The 24,116-nt window shown below is 33.8% G+C and overlaps 1 protein-coding gene across 4 annotated transcripts in view; it reads right to left on the reverse strand.

Annotated features, from left to right (window-relative positions):
• The window catches only part of CACNA2D1 (calcium voltage-gated channel auxiliary subunit alpha2delta 1), a 497,098-nt gene that overhangs the window by 154,994 nt on the left and 317,988 nt on the right, over positions 1-24,116 (reverse strand). For all 4 annotated transcript variants that reach the window (XM_008976325.4, XM_008976323.4, XM_008976324.4 and 1 more), the window contains exon 6: positions 14,768-14,897. In XM_008976325.4, the coding sequence (XP_008974573.1) occupies positions 14,768-14,897 (130 nt within the window). The remainder of the gene's footprint in view (positions 1-14,767; positions 14,898-24,116) is intronic.

A 24,116-nucleotide genomic window follows, 5' to 3' on the forward strand; every position in this document is an offset into this window, starting at 1 on the left:
AAATTTATTTTAGAGATAAAACTTTTAGATAAAAATTTTGATTTTGAAACATCTTGGGGAAAAAAAATCCTGAGAAGCAGAGGAAGCCAGATTTAAATCAATTCATTAGTAATTTTATAAATAGAAGGATGACACAAAGATAAGTAAATGAATAATATTTCAGGAAGATTTAAGTGGAAATACCATAATATATTTGTTGTGTGTATTGGAGATATATATATACACATGCATATATACATATATATACACACACACACGCACACACACATATATAATTTAAGTAGGTAAAAACATCAAAGTAGTTGGTTTGTTGCTGTTTTTCACTCATCCTACAACCCACTGCTTGCTGCTGGTGGAATTCAGGTGTGGAAAATGGGGCAGTCTGCAGTATGTTTTCATTCAACGAAGGAACTTAGACTGATGGAGGTTCCATCTACAAGGTCATGGGGCAGAAACAGAGTTCCAGAGGGCCCTGTGCTGGCAATTAAATCCACCAGCTTGAAAGTCATACATGTCACTTCCACCTATAACCAATGGAAAAACGTCAACCACATATTACCACCCTGCTGCAGGTTAGAAAGGGTGCATAATCCTATGTGTCGAAAGGAGAGATTCAGATTCCTTTGAGCAATGAAGTATCTACTAAGCCTTGTCACAGCACAAAACACTAAGATGTATTCATGAAATGATTATTTTTAACTTCATTACAGACATAACCTATATACTAGAAAATCCATGACTTTTAATAATTATTTATGTGGATAAACAAAAGAGGAACAACTTGGCCAGGCGCTTGGGCTCATGCTGGTAATCCCAGCACTTTGGGAGGCTAAGGCAGGCGGATCACTTGAGGGCACGAGTTCGAGACCAGCCTGGCCAACATGGTGAAACCCCATCTCTACTAAAAATACAAAAATTAGCTGGGCATGGTGGCAGGCGCCTGTAATCCCAGCTACTCAGGAGGCTGAGAGAAGAGAATCGCGTGAACCAGGAGGTGGAGATTGCAGTGAGCTACTGCACTCCAGCCTGGGTGACAGAACCAGACTCCATTTCAAAAAATAAGGAATAATCTAACAAAAAAACAGAAAGTCTGGAATGTGTTTAGAATTACCCATGTTGTTCTAAATGAAGCAAAAGGTCTATTTTAATTAAGAGAGGAGAAAAGATTATGTGTTGAAAGTCTTGAAAGGCAGAGAAAGGAATATTATAACACTGTGGTTATGGCATTTTTTTACATAGAGTCCTAATGGCTACTTTTGTACATAATTCTTAATGTCGAGTTTTACCAAAGTACTGTAATACTCAGTAAGACACATGATTACCAGTTACTCAAATTTACATTTTATGTTAATTTTTTATTATTTGTACAAGTTAATGCCAGTTATAAAATTAGATGCTTGCCAAATAAACATTTGTGTGTGTATATACATATATATATTCAGATTTTGATAGAATGCATAAAAATAGAAGTCAATTTTAATCTTAGCACATCATTTCTGAGAAAACTAAAAACAGTATATTTAATGCTCTATGAGTAAAATATATTTAACTCCCCAACCCGAATATGTATAGTTAATTCTACTGATCCATAAGAACTGGCTTTATTGTGGCCTAATGATAGTTTTTATTATTGGATTTTCATAAACTTAACTGAACTTTATTTAAAAGATTATAAACAAAAAATATACTTTATTACACACAGAGGGAGGCTGCATATTAATAACTTGAAGGCCATCAAAGTGAATAATTTCATATTCAAATTTTCAGGTTTAGTCTATTCATTAAAATATAAACCATCTCAAAATCAGCTACTAAAATTTTTATTCACAAGCTATTTAGAATACTGTAATATTTGTGCTAAAAGAACCATGAAAAGAATCTAATATAATTAAATTAATTTGCATTTGAGCAAATTTAATTAATTGTATAATTCATCACGTTTTCCGTTATTTTAATACTGACTTTTTAAATTTAATGAATAAATGAATGAAAAGAGGATGTTTATATGTACACAGTTCCACGTTCAAGAAATTGTATTAACAGTAGATGACAACATTCTCATTAGACAGACTAAACAAAATAATTTATACTGGTTTCCTTATGAAAATGAAGCATACTGATAAATAAAATTAGACTGATTTTGGTTTAACCATCATCTAAGAGTGATCTAGTCACCTCATACATGTTGTCTTTTAATCCCCATTACAGTCCTTTGAGGTATTATTATAAATATTATATTCTTATGAAAGACAATTTTGTCATACTATTTTTGCTTAAGGACTGTTTATTCGAATGTTCACTGAATATCACCGTTTTCCTTTTATAGTTTAAAATTTTTATTTCTTACCCCTTATTTTTGGAACCACTCCACTTATGTTTAAAAAGGCTATCCAGTTTGCACTATATTACTTCTTCCCTGACTTTTCCACTTTTAAAAGCCTTTGAGGAATCTTCAAAAGCAACCCACAACATCCTTTAAAAAATAAGTATGAGACAATCAACTAATAGAGTAAATGTGAACTCCTATGTGAAAATTTTAACAGTACGATACGATTTAAGAATACATGTTGTAATTGACGTGATACGACTACAATATATCAATAGTATTCTTCATTAAAATGATTATATATAACACTTGCATGGTCTTTTAAAATTATAGATGACTGCCTTTCAATTATACCATCTAGACATTAGAGGGAAGATTCTATTTCTCAAATATTCTTGGAAATCCTTATTTTGAATTATACTTGAAATTGATGACAAATATTTTGGACCCTTCAGGAATTATCTTATTTTTCAAACAGCTATAACTCCTCTAGAATTAAGTCTGATGAAAAACACTGTCTTATTCTTTTTAAAATATGGTAATTATTATTTTCCCTAGACTAAAAAACTGATACTGAAGGTAATTTCAAAAGAGAATTGTAAGGTTAAAATACCAGAAATAGCATATATGCAAAATTATTGTGTCAATCTTATTCTCATTTAAAATACTAAGAGAAAATGATTTTATATAATTTAAAACTTGGTTAATTTGAGAATACACAAACTGTTAATAATGAATGACAAATACAGAGGATAATCAATTTTATCCATTTACTCTTCTATCACAAATGAGAAAATGTTGGTTATATATCCTAGAAAATTAATCAAACCAGTTTTTGTCTTTTTTTTTTTTTTTTAGCTTTGAGGTGGAGCTGAAAATTCATGATGGTCACACATTAAATTATTCTGGAATTAATGATTTTCTCCTCCAGGTCAAAAAATTCCTCTGACTTATAAAAGGTGTAGATTAAATAGAGGAGCCATTTTGAGTATAAATAATACTATCTCCATACAAAATTTGTTTCTTTCAAATATGAAGCCTTCCACCAACTGTCTGTATGACTCATCTGGGGACTTCTGCTCTATACTCAAAGTGGCTTAGTCACTGCCAATGTATTTCCATATGAGGGACGGTGATTACTAAGGAAATATAGAAACAACAACTGATCTTCACAGACTTGGAAGTGTAGTAATGGCACACTTCTTCAATCACATGGCAATCTAGGTGAATACAAGATAATAACTGGCCCCAGTGTCCATGACGCCTACATGAACATCCACACATGTTCCAGTGACTGTCATTTGAAAGAAGCAAGCAAAAACAGAACCACCTTTTTAGAAGACTGAAACAATATTAGCAAGGCCTTTAGTACTATTCTATGATACTCTATAACTCAGGTAGTATTTTTTTTTAAAATAACATTATTCATTAAACTAAAATTTACATATAACTTCATTTGATCTAATGACAAATGTTGACTAAATCCAATCTGAATGTTTGCATATCTCATAACCCGGTATCTTTAAAGTCTGATCTTCGAATTTTGAGACAAAATAAACATGAAATCTTTATAGTCCATTTAAAATCTTTGTCGTTTTAATAAAATTTTAGAAATATCTTTTAAATGCCTTTCTACCTCTAGGGAGAAATCGAGTAAGATTTTATCCACGAAGTCAAATGCCAAATAATTAAAAAATCCACATCTCAAATTCCAGACCCCCATTTTTTTTTCCAGTTGTCAATCCCTTTTTAATTTGCTGTGAACAGTACTGTCAGCCTGTTTTGGAAGCTATTTTAATTTAAGATTATCTCTCTTCTTCAACCTTTGAATGGCCTGTCATTTGTTATACGCATCATAAAAGCTAGCCAAGCGCACTTCTGATTTCCAGCTGTCAATTTATAGAGGCACTGAATTTTGCACACATTCTTTTTCATGTCTTCCCTCTGGGTTTCCTTTTTTTTTTTTTTAAACAGTAAATTTTTATTTGTATTCCCTACTAAACAGTAAGAAAAAATAAAGCAATAACTGGATTTTTTACAAATCCCTGAATATTCTTATTCCGTAATAGACTAAAAAAAAACCACAATATTTTCTTTAAACATTGTGCCTAGGTAATTGTGAAAACCAAATGGAAATGAAGAAAATCTAGTATTGTAAAATACTTGAGCTCCTTCTTAAGAAAAGGCACTGAGAAATATCAGCTCTGAGAAGTACTTGTGGAAAAATATATGATATGATATTCCTTTCTGACTTATGTGCACACACTAGACAGTGTGCTAGGATTTATGTGATCTGCATGTGGGCATTGTTCTCCTAATTAGATAGAAAACATGGGTTCAATACCAAGATTAACCATATATGCTAACATAGATTCTTAAAAACTTCAAGTACTCTTAACTCACTGAATGTCCTCCATGAGGCTTTCCTAAGAACAGCAGAATTTCCTGTGGCTGTTTCTTATATATTTGGCCAAATATATAACATGAGATAAATTTGTAATGAAATATAGTACAAGAGATACAGAGTAAAACATTAAAAACTATCCAACATTTTATGCCTTGATTTTGGCAGACTTAGTAGTGTCTACTAAGGCTGGCATGAAGCATGTAGATTCAATCATTCTCCTGTAGTACCCTAGGTAGTTCTAGGGAGCAAATCCAAAATGCTCCCAGGGCCATGGAAGGAATGGACAGGAAGTTTTCACATACAACAGAGATGTGTGTTGCCTGGGTCAAAGGAACCAGAAAAAAACAGAAATCCAAAACAAAGAGTCAGCATAAACTAGCTACAAGGCCCGCCATCTACCCAGCCCTGCCCTAAGTTATCCAGACAGGTAACGACTAACCATCCTTGTTCTTCCCTTCCTCTCTCTGCTTCTCCCTAGTTTGGGCAAAATTCAAACAGCAGCTATCAAAGCCCAGCCTCCACTGAAGGCTTCCATTAGCTCTTCACTAAAGTAGGGAAGAGGAGTTAACACTAACTCAAATTTGGAAATTTCACTATTACAATGAAAATAAACTTTTTTTTTTTTGAGACAGTCTCGCTCTGTCACCCAGGCTGGAATGCAGCAGCACAATCTCAGCTCACTGCAACCTCCACCTCCCAGGTTCAAGCCATTCTCCTGCCTCAGCCTCCCGAGTAGCTGGGATTACAAGCACACATCACCACACCTGGCTAAGTTTTGTATTTTTAGTAGAGGCAGGGTTTCACCATGTTGGCCAGGCTGGTCTCGAACTCCTGACCTCAGATGATCCGCCCGCCTCTGCCTCCCAAAGTGCGGGGATTATAGACATTAACGTCCGCGCCCAGCCGGAATTTCTTAATTGAGACATTTTTATTGAGATTGTTTTTATGTCTAAAGATAATCTAGATCATTTTGTTATTTTGAATCTCCAGGAAAGTCATCCTTATCCAGGGTCACTCACTGAAAAGGTTTAATAGGCTATCAAAATAAAGTTGGATTTTCACAACAAACCACGTCACATTTGTACAAAGTGATTCATACAGAAAGCAAAGTGAGTTATAAATGGTATCAAATTTAGAATATGCCCATTTCTTAATATACAGCTATCTGAAAAAGTGATTATGTGAGTTAACTGAAACATACTTGTGAGAGGTAAATGTTACATAGTCACATACATATATGAAAAATATTGGGTAAAACAAATTTTATTTTTTTCCTAGCAGAATTTCTTTGACCTTTTAAGGGTTAATGTATACTACGAACCTCCAAAGAAGTAGCTATAAAGTATAGCTACTTACAGATATCCTCATATCTGCATGTACTCAATGAAAGAGAAGGATTCCTCTTCGTCGTAGAAGGCCACCAACCCTTTCAGATTGAGGCCCGCTTTTGTGACCTCATTTAATCCTAATTACTTCTTAAAGTCCCTACCTCCAAGTATCACATCACATTGGAGGTTAGAGCTTCAACATATAAATTGGGGATGGAGGGAACACAATTCAGTCTAAAGCAATTTACAATATCTATAAAGCTATTACTAATTGGTCTGTTGTTCTGTGATCTGAAATGAATTAAAAAACCACTATCTATATGATAAGAATACTGTATCTTTGGCATTTGGGTTGATAAGTAGTCAATATTCTCTTATCAGAAAGTCAATAGTATATTGTTCTCTATGAATATGCATGTATTACATAAATGTTATTTTAAAAAGATAGTGAAAGTAAAGGCCAACTTTACCTCAGAAGTAGAATTGTTTCTCTTTGTGCCAAACTTATTAATTATGGTCAAATTACCCAGCTTAAAATTTATATTCTCTAACTCAGGCTTGTCCTCAATGTCTTATGATGTTCTTACCATTTCCCTGCTCGCACCTAATGAGAAACAATGTTAATTATGTAAGCTAATCACTTTATTACAATAGACAATCACTTTGTTACAGAATCAATTGTACTTTTTAAAAAGTGCCCTTTCTTAGCACTTAATCAGATTTCTGGTTGCATGAGTCAGAATCAAGACTTTATAATTTAAATAGCTCTTTAAAAGAAAAAAGGAAAAGCTACTCTGCTAATATCAGAACCATGACAACATTTTACTGAAAGTTCTTTAAAAACATTCACTTTTTTAGTCATTTAACATACAACTCTATATATTATATATAATGATGTACTTTCCAGAATTAAAGAACCCTTTTTTTTTTGCAAATTATCTGGTTTTTAAAAATCAATAAACACAAAACTTAAGAAGGTCCTACTGATGAAAACTCTTTTATGATTCTATTGTGATCCAGATTCACACTTGTGACAAATACCAAGCATAGAAAACAATTACCCTGAAAAATACCAGTGGGTTGGAAGTGTAGTGGATTTTTCAGCTCTTCATCTGAGCACTAGATATGTTAGGAAATTTGTCACGGTGAGGATATTCATATATGGCAGCTCATGTAAGTCATGTCCTGTTAGACTAATCAGCAATTTTAACAAGAATGAGTCAGCATCCTGTAAAACTTAGAACAATTGGTTGAAAGCCTGTTTTGATTTCTACCATGGTAATAATGAAACTATCAAATAAAAAATATTTTTTGGAATTATTTGATTGTTGTTCATGAAACAAGTTTGGTATGGTTTAGATTGGAGGAACATGGTAATATTTTGAGTTAGTGAGAAAAATTGTTCCGTCTTATTCATCTTAACTTTGCTATTTGGGGATTTAAAAATAGGAAGACAGAAGCATTTCCTATTAGATATATTCCTTGCATTACTTACTGCATGCGATCCTCACTGCACCCTAACAAGGTATATTCACCTCCTTTGATTGTAAAGAAGTTGAATACGTAATTCAGCAATAAAGCCAGGACTTGCATCCACTTCTGTTAGGTTCTATATTCTTGTCCATGATCCATAGCTGAACCCTGATGAAGTGAATGACGTCGTTTTTTACCCCAGGATTGTACATGTTTAAAATTCTAGCGTTTGGAGGCTCAGATTTTTTAGTATAAATGTGTTATTTCAGCCTACCTGTCCATCATACCTCCTGTTCTTATACCTTTTATGCCTATTCTTATCAACATAGTATCCAATGTCCACAACTTTTTCATAAAGATGGAAAAGATTACAAAATTCTTCCTCCAGAAAACATCCCGCAGCTTTCCATTTATGTTATGGATTGGTTGTTTGTATACTCCCAAAATTCATATGTTGAAGCCCTAACCACCAATGTGATATTATCAGGAGATGGAGCTTTCAGGAGGTAATTTCCATGAGGTCATGAGTGTGGAGCACCTACAATAGGATTAGTGGCCTCATGAGAAAACAGCTTGCTCGCTCTCTCTGCTAGTGCAGAAGAGGTCATGTGAGGACACACTGAGAAGACCCAGGAAGAAAATTCTTACTGGGCACCAACCTGCACCTCAATCTTGGACTTCCTAGCCTCCAAAACTGTAAGAAATACACATCTGTTATTTTAGCCTATCTGTCTGAGATAATTAAGACAATCTCAAAGTAAATATCAGAGTCTTTGCAATCGTCCATACGGCTGTGGCTGACATGGCGTCTGCTGCTACCCCTGCTCCCCGTTCCCTTGCTAACTCTGCTCTGGCCACACTGGTCTCCCTGCTGATTATGAGCCCACCATGCTCCTGCCTGAAGATCTTTGAGTTTTCTGTTTCCATGGCCACAGCCTTCTTACACAGGTGATTTTTATGGCTCACTTGCTCACAAACTACAGACTTCAATTACAAAATTGCCTTAGCCACAAGGCCTTCTCCATGTACCCATTATAAAATTTCACTCTTCTCTCTTAACCCAGGCACTATCTTTAACCTCTTCTCTATTTTTATCGAGAGCACTCATTACACTACGATATACACTATTATTTTAATTGTTTGTTTTACACTCCACTCCCCTCCAATAGAATGCAGGCTACATGAGTACAGAGAATTTTGACCATTTAGTCAGTGCTATATTCCCATTATCTGGAAAAGTACATGACATACTAGGTCCTTAATAAGTATTTGCTAAATGAAGAAATGTGTTAAAGGCAAAATAAAGAGAACATTTAATATTTTTCATTCCTATGATATATATTTTAACATACATATATATTTGAAGTTAGTTTGTTTTAATTAATAAAATTTCACTTGATGATTGACTGCTTCTGAGGTAATTAAATTATAATACCATGTCTAAAAAAGCTATTTTCCTAGTTATGAAGAACTTTTCCTTGATATATATATACACATATATATGTGTGTGTATATATATATACATGTATATATGTATACATATATTCATATATATGTGTATATATCTATACACGTATATATATTCATATATATGTGTATATATGTGTGTATATATGTGTGTGTGTGTGTATATATATATACTTTTTTTTTTTTTTTTTTTGAGACAGGGTCTCACTCTGTCACCCAGACTGGAGTGCAGTGGCACAATCATAACTCACTGAAACCTCTGCCTCCTGGGCTCACGTGAACCTCCAACCTCTGCCTTCCAAGGAGCTGGGACTATAGGCGCATGCCAGCACCCAAGGCTATTTTTAAAATTTGTTTAGAGAGACAGAGTTTCACTATGTTGCCCAGGCCAGTCTCTAACTCCTGGGCTCAATTGATCCGCCCACTTTGGTCTCCCAAAGTGCTGGGATTACAGGCATGAGCCACCACACCAGGAGGAGCTTTCTATTTCAATAAAAGATAGTAACAGTTTTTATCAAGCTATAATTACAAAATAGATATTTCTCTTAACACATATAAATATAATCCATATTATTTTGTTATTGAAATCACAGAACAAATGTGATTTACTTTCTAACATATTGTTTTTTAAACTAATCCATCAATAAATCAAAATATTTGTTAAATAAAATATGCCAAATACAGGTCAAAATATTGTACACTTCCAAGTTAACTAATATATATCAACTACTATAATCAATATAGTTTGAAAGAAGATAATATTGCAGAAACAAAAACATTATAAGAAAAAATAAATATTAACTCTATAGTTTCTGCCTAATATCATTTTTCATTAACTTTTAAAAAATCCACTTTGGTTATAAACCAGTTACATCCTAAGTAATCTACCCTACACATATTAATCATTGTAAGTAACATCAAATAATCATATATCTCTAGTGGATTGCATTTCCTTTAAATCATCTGTTATCCAAAGAATAATTTCACTCTTTAATTTCAGTATTTTAAAGTTGCTCTCACGTCTTCTCATTATTTCAAAGCTAATTACAAAGAATAACATTATACACCAGAACTGAATGGTCTACCAAAACCATGAACAAGTTTCCCCTCTTACAAAATATATTTGATGACGCAGTATGACAAGCTAGTATCACTCCACTGAAATATTTTCACTGAGACTATAATTTTCTCAAAAATATGCAGATACAGACTTTAGAGCACAACTATTCCATCTGAATCAAGCCTTTTGCCCAAGAACGCCAAACACCTTAAAGAAGCATTGTTTTCCTCTGCCTTTTATACAACTATCAGATCTATGGATTTAGCCTGATTTATGTACAGCATGCCAGTCAACTTGAATACTAACTTTTTTACTCTGTTAAAGGTATACTACCCACACTGGTTCTTGGAGTAACAACAAAATGGGCTGTTTACAACAGCTAAATGTAAACTATTAGCAAGTGGTGGACCTTGTTGGAACAGATTAGTTACTAAAATTTATAGGAGATTATGCAATTGTCCAGAAAGATTGCAAGCACCTTTTTCCTCTGCAGTTTTGACACTGACGTCATCTAAGATACAGCGGCTATATCTTTTAAGATAACACAATTGAGTATCAAGATACGTTACAAGGATAATGTCAGTGATTATTAGCTTAAATTACAAAAATCAAGCACTTTTAGTAAAGCATATGAGACATCAAAAGAGAATACAACTTATGAAAACTGTCTTCTTTTATCAAAATGAAGATATCTTCATGATAAAAGTATGTTAGGTATTTTTACTTCTAAAATGTAAATAATAATTGCCTTACTTAAATTATAGGGTAAGTATAAGGACAAAAGTATCTGGTCCCTGGAAGCTTTATGCAAGTTGGGGTTTCTTCCTATTATTTTCCCTCATTAATGTTATTCTTATAGAAATATAATTATACAAAGAATTATCAATACAAATTTCCATTTAAAATAATTATACAATATTCTATGAAGACAGCCCTACATTGAGTCTAAAGTGATTCAAAAATTAATAAAGTTCTGTGATTAAAAACAAAGTCAGAATATTCAGCCCTTGTTTTTACTAAGTTATATGCTTGTCTTACTATAATTCTAAGCAGATAAATTAGATCTGAAAATTAAGTATGGTTTGGGTGTCCTCTAAAAGAAAAGGAGCAACCAGTGAAATTCTCAAAAATGGAGATTTTGAGATGGGGCTCTAATTAAATACAGTATTCTAAAACTTTAAATATATCATTGAGCAGAAATAATCACATTTCAATTCAAGGGACTTTAAAAAGTAATCATCTTTGTGAAATTAGAACACGAGGTTTCTTATGAGAGTGTAGCTACACAACTGTCTTAAAATGAAAAAGGCTGTTTCCTTCAGTTAAGCTTTCAATTAAAGTGCATTTTCATATTCATTAAACTCAGAAGCCTAGAACAATCCTCTAAATCGGATATGTTCCCACACACCGCATGAAGAATGCTGGTAATTATTAATTTTTCCAGATCTTGTGGACATTTCTGATTTCATTCCTGTCATTTATTCATGCAGCTTATAACATTGGACATGAATTTTAAAGGAGTACAGGCCAGGAAAGGTTAGAGTCTTACTGATGAGATTTCAGCAAAGACGAAGATGCCAATATTAAGATGAATGGGACTAAATAAATAATCCAAAGACAGAGCTTCTTTTAATTATGACATATCCCAAAGAATGCCTATGACTTCTGAAAACATATTAAATATTTTATTGATTCTCAAAATGTTAAGTTGTATTCTCTGAGACTATTAAAATTATCTGTAGCTATTTACAAATAGTTTATTTTAAATTGGAAAGAAAAACATTGTTTATACAAATTAATTTGTGTATGTAAATTGTAGCATACTAAGATATATGTATGCCTATGTAAACATTAAAAAAAATTTTTTTTTTAAATTTACGTTCAAATTTGTGAGTCAGATTTCATATTTGTTCTAGCATACAATAGATGGATGCTTAAGTTATAAAGTGATTTCAACTCAGTAAAGGAAGCAAAAGAGTAAGAGAATGCAGATTCTAATGCAAAGTAAGTATCTTACTGCCTCCTGTGGACAATTCTGGCTCACATATAACCAAACAATAACCTATAAACTTGTCCAGACAATCTGTCTTGACTACCAATACTAGACAGAGGACATTAAAGTAAAGAGGGCCGGCGTGGGGGCTCACGCCTTTAATCCCAGCACTTTAGGAGGCCAAGGCGGGTGGATCACGAGGTCACGAGTTTGAGATCAGCCTGGCCAACATGGTGAAACCCTGTCTCTACTAAATACAAAACAAACAAACAAACAAAATTAGCCGGGCATGGTGGTGCATGCCTGTAATCCTAGCTACTCAGGAGGCTGAAGCAGGATAATTGCTTGAACCTGGGAGGCAGAGGTTGCAGTGAGCTGAGATTGTACCACCGAACTTCAGCCTGGGCAAGGCAGTGAGACTCCGTCCCAGAAGAAAAAAAAAAAGAAAGAAAGAAACAGAAGAAAAGGAAGTAAAGAGAAAGCAGCTAGTGTTCTGGCCACACCACATTTATTTCAGGCACAGTGGTTTTGGCTTTAACTTCTTTTACACATCAGTCTTCTACGTAAATACATGTTGTAAACAAAATGTTCATAGAGTAAAGCTATTAGAAAATCACTGACTTAAAATATCTTGTGGACATTTATAAATTACTAAATTTAGAAATAAAAAGCCTCCCAGATATCAACAATACAAAACCCAATCATAAAAGATTTCTAATAAATGAACAACATTCAAGTTGGCTTCAGTTTTCTTCAACAGAGTAACGCAGGTTGAAAAGCAGTGCCATAACGTACAGAGTACTGACAAAAAATATTTTGACTCAAAGCTTCTATACCCAGCCAGTTTTTCTTCCAATTGGAATTCAATAGAAAGATACAGAAGGAGATTATTATTTTGTTAACATATCCAACAAACAACAGGTGATAGATCTGAAACTAAAGTGGAAAATATATTATTCAAAAATTGAGAAACATAACCATATAGCTTAGCATTATCTGAACAGTTAGAATAATGACAAAAACAATTACAAATATCAAAAGTAACTACAGAAAAATAATACAATGGTCAAAGAAAAAATATTAATATATGAATCCAAATCTCAAGTGATTTTAAAAAGGGCTTGGAATTAATAGTCTCAGTTGTATTGTAAAGAAGTTAAATTATGTTTAAGGCTCATGTAAAAAGAAACTATATATATACACACACACATATATATATACACATACAATGTTTCTATTATTATATGTAATTATAGGTTTAAAATCAAAGAATTGATAGGATGAAAACAGTGGTACTTTTAAAACACTTAAAAGGAGAAACAAAATAAAATAATTTGATCAAAGATTTATAATAAAAAGAATCATATATGCATTAAAAATTGTTTTTAAAACCAACAATCTCAAAGTGAATTAAAAAAAAGCTCATATACAATGTGAGTCCCTTTACTTAATCTTGTGAGTCTAAATAAACTTTAACTGTAAATAATAACAACAACAAACACTTACATAGCACTTACTATGAGCCTGACACTATTATGATAATTTAAATACATTAAACTTGCTTTATCCTCAAAGGACATTTCAGGATACTAATCTTATCTCCATTTTACAGATGAGAAAATGCCTACTCAGAAATTTGAAGGATTTGCCAGAGGAAATAATACTGCTAAAATTTAAATTTGGACACAGGTAGTCTGGTTCCAGAACCCAGGCCATCTGGATAATCTGGATTCCAAATACACTCTACGGCGTCTCAATTAAGAGGAATACAAGAAACACGTCCTTTACAATCGCAAGCAGTTCTTTCCCCTTACCCTTTACTATGTGAGAAGGCAGGGAACGAGGTGCAGGATGGGGTGGAGGGATGGGTTAAAGAATAAATAATATGGAAGACCAGGGATATGACTGAACAAATACCCTGTTTCTGGTCACAGTTCATTCTCAGACATGATAGAGCTGTCCTTTGGAAAATTCCTAGTTGGAATTCTCAGGCTCTGCTCTGATTAATGCAAAGCGTGTCTCTAAAAAACAACACCTGCGCAAGCTTCCGCCACTATTTTCCTAAACACTTTTTTTCCCCCATCCCTTTTTCACAGGGAAGCCTTCTCCAACCAATATTTCCAGTCACTGCTTTTCTAGTTTTTAAGGTCTCTTCCTTTTACCCAAGCACTTCTTTTGGCTGGAAGCCCACAATACATTGAGAGGAAGGTACTCTTTACCTGTATCCTAGGGTAAGGCAGAAAAACACAGAGAGGGAGGGAAAAAGAGAGAGACTGAGAGACATGAGAAGTCATAGGAACTGGAAAGAATCTGAAACATACAATTTTCTCCCTTTACCCATTTATGCAAGAATACTTTTGCATGTGTGTATAATACAGCTGCACAGTTTTGGCTTTTGACAAATATATCTATATACTTTGTAAGTTATGGGTGGCAACTGGGAAAGCAGAATTATTTACCAAACATTAAGTTAGAAGGACCACTCCAAGGATGCAGGCTGTCCTACAAATATTCGTTTAGTGAGGGTATATTGACATAAACTGTTCATGAAAATCAGATTGATTCTTTCACATAAATCAGAGTTTATCACAGACTCTTATATGACAAACAAAACAATGTCACATTTGCTCTTTTTTTTTCCCCCTCAAACATGGGAAACATAAGACAGGCGAGAGCATGGTATTCCAACAGATGTTAACATTCTTTTACTTACAGCCCTCATAGATGTCAGTAGGAATATGGACTGCTGCGTGCTGATAAGATATTTGTCGTCCAAAATTAGCATCTTCAATGAAAACAGGTTTTATCCTCTGGCTGCCTGGCTCACTGTCATTTTTCTCAGGCTATATAGAAAAAGAATAAACAGAATATTACAATTTTTGCTAACATAAATATTTTCACATGCACTTCTTTACTTGCCAAATGCATATTTTTCAAAAAATAAATCTACAACAATTGTTTAAAGTATAGTACCTTGATAGCATTGGATACACAAATTTCCATTCAGGTATTAGCACTCACAGTATATCTTTATTGTATTATTCACATTATAACTAACCACTCTCCTGATTTCCTCAATGTTGGAGTCATTCAGGATCATCTTTGGGGGACGAGGGAGACCAGACTTCCACACATATAATACTTATTAAGATGTAAACTTAAAGAATTGGATAGGCCAGGCCCAGTGGCTCACGCCTGTAATCCCAGCACTTTGGGAGGAAGAGGGGGGCAGATCACTTGAGCCCAGGAGTTCTAGACTAGCCCAGGCAACACGGCAAACCCTTGTCTCTATGACAAATAACAGAAAATTAGCTGGACATGGCAGCACAGGCCTGTAGTCACAGGAGGCTTTAGGTGGAAAGATCGCTTGTGCATGGGAGGTTAAGGCTGCAGTGAGCCATGATCACATCACCACACTCTAGCCTGGGCAACAAAGTGAGACCCTGCCTCAAATAAATAAACAAACAAACAAACAGACAAATAAAATAATAAGAAACTGGAGAGGTGCCTTTAAATACAACCTAATATTATCCACTTGAAATAAATTTCACAATTTATTTAACTAAATTTATATTGTGCCGTTGAAGATGATTCTTTGACAAATAATGGTACACGTGACAGAAATAATATGGCAATGAAGGATTATTTTAAATCTCATCCTCTTGCTTTTTACATGTTTTTCAGGTATATCAATTTTTGTTTTAAAAAAGAAAGTATGCTAGGAAAGAAGTGATCTATTCTAACTCTAAATACAATTAAATCCTAATTTCAACCAATTTGACTCTTGAGGCAGGAATGAAGATCCAATCAATAATGATTCAAGAAAACCCCTCAGGAGTCTTAAGTCAAAGATTAATTTTCTATCTATTGGAACTATACTTTTGATACTGAATTACCTGGTTGCCTTCCCCGGTAACAAACTAAGAATTTCATTCATTTATCCAAAATGCATCTATAACATTTTTTGATATTTGTGTTAAACTTTTTTTGTTCAATCAAAACAGGTTTTAACTCTACCCTAACTGTATTTGTTTTTAAATGATATGAAGTTTAAAAATTACGAGTTAAGTAAAAGTGAAAAGAGAAAAAATCCTATTTGTTTTGGGTGGAAACAGGTAGAGGGAGAAATGAATGGATGTATACATAGCAAGTGTTACCAGTATTATTCGTGGCTTTGCAATTTTAAGAAATAACTTGTGCTTTCTGGTTTTTCCAATAATACAATGAGAATATATTATATTTGTGATAAGAATAAACTATTAAGGTTTAAGTCTTTTCTATTAATAGTATAAAGCTTGTCTTACATAAAAATTACTTCTGTTTCCTCTGAATCCTCTCACACTTAACAATTAGCAGTTTTAAATTCATCTTATGGAGGCTCTTGCTCTTTTAAATAACCATATAAATGGCTTTTAGAAATAACTTTAAAATAATAACGTACTTCTCAACTTGTAAAATCATGTATCAAGACTCCTTAAGGTACAATTGTTAAACATATTTTAAAAAAGAATAATAGTGCTATTTCCATGGTTCTCCTTTTCTAGTTTATATAAATTAAAATAACTTCATAAAAAGATGAGAATTTCTCAATTGAACTCATTTATTATCTTTAAGCTACTGGAAACTACTGCTCCTTATACCATCATACTCCGTGTCTTTACTTATCTTTATATATTATGGCAGTATATTTTTAATTGAAATACAGTAAATATTACACACAAAGGACCTGACTTTTATGAAAAAGGCTACTTAACACAGAATGTCTCATGTAGTAATTAACTATTTCAAATAAATTCTCCCTCTGAAACAAAGAATTCCAGTTCTTCAGAACACATACAAGAAAGAACATCTATGTCTCCTTCCAGTGTTTTCTTTTCAAAATATATCTTCTGAAGTCTACAGACCACCATATACAAATGTGTATAGAGAAAATGAGCAAGTGGATTCTGAAATATATTCAAATGCATTTGATAAAACAAAACTGACACATGAAATGCATAATTCTCAGACTATTCTTCACAATATAATTTCAGCTATTAAATAATAGATTAGATCACTCAGAGACAGAGATACAAGCTAATGTTGGATGAGGAGGTCATTCAATTTTACAACCAATGCATATTAGCCAATTTAATTTGGAAAGTCATAATGATAATTCTTTGACAGGTACAAAAAGCTCTTGCAAATTTAACATATTTATCTCACCCTTAGAACTGATATTTATAAAAAGCATTGATTTTTAATATTTTGTTCTTTTTCATGTTAACTTAAAAAATATTCCTACTTATAGCAAAATATTCAAAAGTTAAAGTCTATATATTTTACCTAAATTGCAATGGAAATTTACTTAACTATTTTGCACAATTCAGATTTGCAAACTGATAAACTTTGCTTGCAATCATACTATGGCTACGTTTATGTCCCCAGTTCTGTATTATTTTTGTGTGCCACAAAGTTACAAAATAATTAGTTGATATAGAATAAAATGGCTCACTAAAACTCTCTATGGAAGTATCACAATTTGTATTTCTATCTCACTAGTAAAGGAGTTAGATCAACAGTCTTGGCTAGGTCCAGTGGCTCATGCCTGTAATCCCAGCACTTTGGGGGGCCCAGGCTGGACAATCACTTGAGGCCAGGAGTTCAAGAACATCCTGGACAACATAGTGAGGCCCTCATCTCTACAAAAAATTTAAAAATGAGCCTGGCATGGTGGTATGCTCCTATATTTCCAGCTATTCAGGAGGCTGAGACATGAGGGCCTTGAGCCCAGGAGTTTGAGGCTGCAATGAGCTATGATTATGCTACTCCACTCTAGCCTGGATGACAGAATGAGACTGTGCACGCACGCACGTGTGTCTGTGTGTGTGTAGGATCCTGTGTGATGAAACAAGCCTTGCATGCAATTCTCCAATATGTATGTATGTATGTATATTTTCAAATTTCAATCTCTAAATACATCCTGGTTTTTTGTAGTTTTTGTACAGTTGTTATTTACATTAGGGCTTGCAGCTTTTATAACATAGATATTACTGATTTTAGAATTTTTTAAAGTCTCGATTACTATCTTCAATATCAATTTTGGATATGTAATATGCCTTAAGGCATGGCATCATAGTCCAATGTAAAGCATTATCAAAGATAGGATGTGTTATATTTAAGGTGGACTTTCATACAGGCATCAAGTCTGAATATTCTGGTATACTGGGATACTGGATCAACACTATGGATTAAAAAGTAAAGTTTAGGCCAGGCGAGGTGGCTCACACTTGTAATTCTGGCACTTGGGAGGCCAAGGCAGGTGGATCACGAGGTCAGGAGTTTGAGACCAGCCTGGTCAACATGGTGAAAACCTGTCTGTACTAATAATACAAAAATTAGCCGAGTGTGGTGGCACATGCCTGTAGTCCCAGCTACTCGGGAGGCTGAAGCAGGAGAATCACTTGAACCTGGGAGGCAGAGGTTGCAGTGAACCAAGATTGCACCACTGCACTCCAGTCTGGGTGACAGAGCGAGACTCCGTCTCAAAAAAAAAAAAAAAATGTTTAAACATTAAACATTACTTTTTAATATACAGTATTACATTACTCTGTTATGGCTAGTTCAGCATTGGAATTTAAGCATCCTGTGCTGCTCTGCTAATTAAAGATTGTAACCAGGTCTGACTCACACAGAGGAAAAGCCTTGGGATTTTTTGTTTGTTTGTTTGTTTTGTTTTGAATCAGGATCTTGCTCTCTTCCCCAGCCTGGAGTACAGTGGCACAATCATGGCTCACTACACCCTTGAGTTGCCAACCTCCTACCTACCTCAGCCTCCAGAGCTGCTGGGACTACAGGTGCATTCCATCATACCCACCTAGGTTTTTTAATTTCTATTGTTTAGAGCCAGTGTCTTGCTATGCTGTCCAGGCTGGTCTCAAACTCCTGGCCTCAAATAATCCTCCTGCCTCAGCCTCCTGAGTTGCTGAGATTACAGGTGTGAGCCACCACACCCAGCTTGAAAAGCTTCATTTTGGGTAAATCTCTTGGATCAATGAGAATGAAGACTCAACGAAATTGCAGGTGATGATGCCCAAATAAAGAATGAATAGAAAGAGGTGTGGAACTTTCATCCAGTCAGTTGTTCTAAGTCAAGTTGGAAGGCCAGGTTGAATATTAAATGATGAATCTAGTACAATGACAATAAGAACATAACTGAACCTTCTGATTTCATTGATTTAAGCTGCTATTTTCTCCTATGACTTAGAGAAGTATTTGGTAGATGAATAGATTTAGAAAGTGTATGAGGTGGATGACACTGAATATGCACTTAAGGACTTACACATAATATTTATACTTTTACTGAATCATAACAAAAAATAAAATTTTGAAATTATGTATTTAATGAATAGAAATATTGTTCTTGCAAAAAACATATGAGCTTAGCTAATATATTTGATGAAGAACAAATTATTTTATGAATTCAGAAGATTATGCCAGTTCTTCAGGTAATAAAAATATTGTAACTCCTTAGATTTACTCTGGAAAAACTATAGCATTGATTCTTCAGAAGCAATTTATTTAACATACTAAGAAAAGAAAGTTTTAAAATTAACATGAAAAGTAAATTTATAGCATCAGTGGCGAAAGAAAGGTGAAGAAACAATTCTAGTTTTTAAAGATTAGATTCAGTGTAAAGTCTTCATGTATTATTCTACTAATAATTATGATGTATAAAAGAGAAGAAACAGTCTGAGATATGTAGATTTTGGGGAAAAGTGAAATCACAAAGCAGCTGAAATTGAGCAGTAACAAAAAGAAAGTTAAAAAACACTGTAGGGAATATTAAAACAAAGAATATATAAATTTTCCAAATGACAGTGAAAGATAAATTGTAACTAAATTAAGTTAAAAGGCAATACTGATCCCTGCAATAACTTGTTTATTAAATTTAAAAGACAAAATTGACATTCTTCAAATAAGATTAAAGTCGCTGATGAGGATTATAATGATGCATTCAAAAGATCTGAAATACAGAACCTGAGGACATCCTTGAAATAAAACTGATGTAATTTTAGTTTGCATGATGAATAAATTTAGTCTGCATGAATGCCCATGAATTGCCTATCACAGGACCTAGCAGGGAGTAAGGTGAGCCATTAGCAATACAATACAGTTGAGTATGATGGAAAAGAGTTGGAGGCTGATTTAAATTCCATATGTAGTATGAAGTTTTCAAATATCCAGCATCAGAAAGGGATGTAATACAGTGCTACAAAAGTATACCCATATCTACACATTATATCTAAATATGTAACCTATATTTTGGGAAGAGAGTGATATTTATCTTCTGCTCAAGGATTGTAAAAGGCACTATGTGATTTTTACAGAGTCTGAAAGTTCAACATAGCACTCCCCATGGAAACCATGTAGTAGCATGCATTATATTATAAAAGGAAATGTTTTCTAAAAAATTAAAAGAATGTTTTTATATTATGATACACAAATATACTTTTCAAAATATTGCCAGGGCAAATGAGGTTTAAAACAACCTACCACTTTGAAAGGTACGAAGATCAATGATATTCTCTTGATACCTGAGGCAAAGACTGGCTAAAGTCATACAACTAAGATCTAATTTAAGAGATCAGACAGTAGGACTCCCGGTTCCCACCATAAATGCCACTAATCCAGGACGACTGGGAACCCATGTTTAAACCATCTTTGCAAAAGGAGCATGTGCCCAAGTGTGTAAAGCATTAAAAATATATCAGGACAGGCTTGAAAAATTTTGGAAAGCAGCCCCAAAAACATAAGGCAGAATTCTTAGAAGACACTGAGTCTAGTCTACCTTTTTATTGGTTTTATAGTTTCTCCCCCCAGTGATTCCTGAGAGGGCTACATTCCATACAGAGATGCACACATTAATTTTAAGATATTCATGGTAAACATCACTGGGAATAGTGGATCAGATCAGCAGAAACTTAGGACTCAAAGTTTAACAAGCTTATACATCACCCACGTTTTATTTTGCCTACTGCAAGAACACTGTAACCTCACAACTGTCAATGATAAAACTAGTTGGATGAAATATAAGCCAAATGCATCAAAATTAAATACGGAGAGAATAATGGATAGATGTAATAAATTCAAATTTTAAATCAAAACTGTCTCCAAAATTTTACCCTTAAGTCTCAATTTACAGCAGCTCCTTCACAGGCCCTCTTCTTCCTCATAGGTGCCCACTGCCCAGGCAGCACAGCACGGTGACACAGTGTTCCAGCTCTGGATCATACAGACTGCACTGCATTCACTTCCCTACTCTGACAAATCCAAAATGTGTGGCACTGGACAAGCAGCTTAAGCTCATTAAATTTTACTTGTTTTGCCTGAAAAATAAAATAATATATGTGCCACAAAGGGTTCTCGTGAATTGTAAATGATACATAAAGTTATAGTAATAGCTAGTATATATTATACACACTTATTCTATACTAGGTAGTAAATATACTAGGTAGTAAATATACTAGGTAGTATGCTTTAAATGCTACCACTTAGTATAGAATAAGCATATGTATATAAGCATATATCATACAGTCAGTATATATATATGACTATATATGTATATCATACAGTCAGTATATATATGACTATATATATAGCATATATAATAATATATGACATATATATAGCATATATAATAATATATGCTAGCTATTATTACCCAATCCAAACGTATCACATCAAAAATATTTAAACCATTTATTTTAGAAGCAAAAAGAACAAAAGCAATTATGGATACAAAGCAATTAATATTCTACCTGTATGCCATCCTATTCAAGGATTCAATATTGACCAACATCAAAAATTGAAAGAAAGATTGCAAACTGTAAGATAATTTTTTAAATGTTAGAAAAGAAACCTACGAGGCAGGAGAATAGGGTTTAGAGGCAGGGAACCTAAGGCCAGTTCATACTGATTTTCTAGAACTAAATCAAAAGGAAAACTCAACTTTCCACACCCAAGTAACAAAAGGATCACAGACTACTTCCTTTGCAAAACCCTCCACCCTCTTCCCAGGGCAGAGGCAAAATGGAAAGTACCTCTGATTGGTCCCCTCCCACAACCAATCAGACTGGTCACAGTCTTTATTTGCATAGGAGTGTAACTTTGTAACTTCACTTCAGCATCTAATTGGTCCCCTTCAGCAGCCAATCAGACTGACTGCAGGCCAAATCTTCTTGTGTAACTTCACCTTCAGCCTCTGATTGGTCACTTTCTGCAACCAATCAGAATGGTTGTGGGCCACTACTTCATTTACACAGAGTGTAAACCAAGTAAGCAACATGAAACCTCTAGAGTGTATTTAAACTCCAGAAAATTCTATAACTGGAGCTCTTGATCCACTTGCTCAAGCCCGCTCCTACTCTGTTGAGTGTACTTTTGTTTCAATAAATCTGTGTTTTTCTTTCATTGCTTTCTGCATTTTATCCAGTTCTTTCTTCAAAATGCCAAGGACCTGGACACCCTCCACCAGTAACACCTAGACTCTGATTCTTTCTTCAATAATTAGATTTCATCACTGTTTGATACCTAAAAGTGTAAAATAAAGGTTACATACTATAAGACAGCTTTTTAAAAAAAAAAAATGCTAGAAAAGAAACCTAGATTTTTCCTTTTTCTTTAATAATTAGATTTCATTGCTGTTTGATGCACATCCCTACTAGCTTATTCTAGAACCAGGTTTATTTATTGCTATAAAGTAAAATATAATCATTAAAGATTGGGCATTGAAAAAGACATTTAGATAGGAGATTATGTTGGAATTAATTTTAATGTAGACAAGACTCTGCTAAGAGGAAAATAAATAGCAACATAAATATGCAAGGGAATTCAGCAGACTAGCCAAATGTCCCAGACAGGAGAAATTTTGAACATGATCAATAAAATAAAAAGGAGAAAATAAATCAACTCAATTTAATGACACGGGAATTCTAGGTTGAACTTACTTCATTTGAATTTTAGACAGATCTTGGAATTGGGTTAATAAGGCTTTGTAATGATCTGCTTTCTTTTTGCTTACTCTGGGAATTAAGAAAATAGCACAGTTTGCTGGCACAACTGAAGTCTTCTGAGGAATTTGCTTCACTAATCTTCAGGGAATTTAATGACTTATTGGGTCAGATGTCTTTTGAAACCTAAACTAGGAATCCAAATAAATTTCAAAACTAATGATAACTTGAATTTGGGTTTTCATAGATAATTGTTACATTGCTAGCTTTTTTTCCCCCTCAGTTTATTTTAACATCTACTTTTTCTTTAAAATCTGAATAAACAGAGCCAGAAATGATGGCAAGTGCCCGTAGTGCCAGCTACTCAGGAGGCCGAGGTGGGAGGATACCTTGAGGCAGGAGTTTGAGGCCAGTCTGAACAACATAGTGAGACCCTGTCTCTAAAATTAAAAAATAAAATTGAACATATGAAACCTATAATGATAACAAAACAATCTTCCCCGTTTGTGTTTGCATTTTTAAAATGTGTTTTGAGCATTTAACTTTGCTTTGTATTTTGTGCATGCATTATCTTAAGGTTTTCATACAAAGATTAAATTCATGACAATAAAATGAAAAATATCTCAGTATAATGCCCTTTCATTATTAACACATTCAGATACACAAACATGCTCCATTTGATGCTAAGATCACTTCCACTTAAGTTGTAATGATATTAATAATTAATGTTTTTCACAATTACATTCATTAACATTTCTAGACTGCCCTCTATGATCCAGGAAATGGTCTGTATGTTTTATATGTGTTAATCTAATCTTTATAATAACTGAGGTTGCTATTACTATCACCTCCATTTTATAGACCAAATAAGTAAAAAGCAGAGAGATTATGTGATCTTGCCAATATCACCCAGAAATGGCAGAGCTAAGATTTGAATCTAGCTAGCACTCCAGTATATAATCTCAATTATCACACTCTATTGCCTCTACTGTATAACAAGGCATACAGCAATTGTACATGTATGCCTTGTTATTTAGAAGAAACAAAAATAGAGTTTCATGTAGAAGTATT

This window comes from Pan paniscus, chromosome 6, assembly GCF_029289425.2.
Source record: "Pan paniscus chromosome 6, NHGRI_mPanPan1-v2.0_pri, whole genome shotgun sequence".
Classification (NCBI taxonomy): domain Eukaryota; kingdom Metazoa; phylum Chordata; class Mammalia; order Primates; family Hominidae; genus Pan; species Pan paniscus.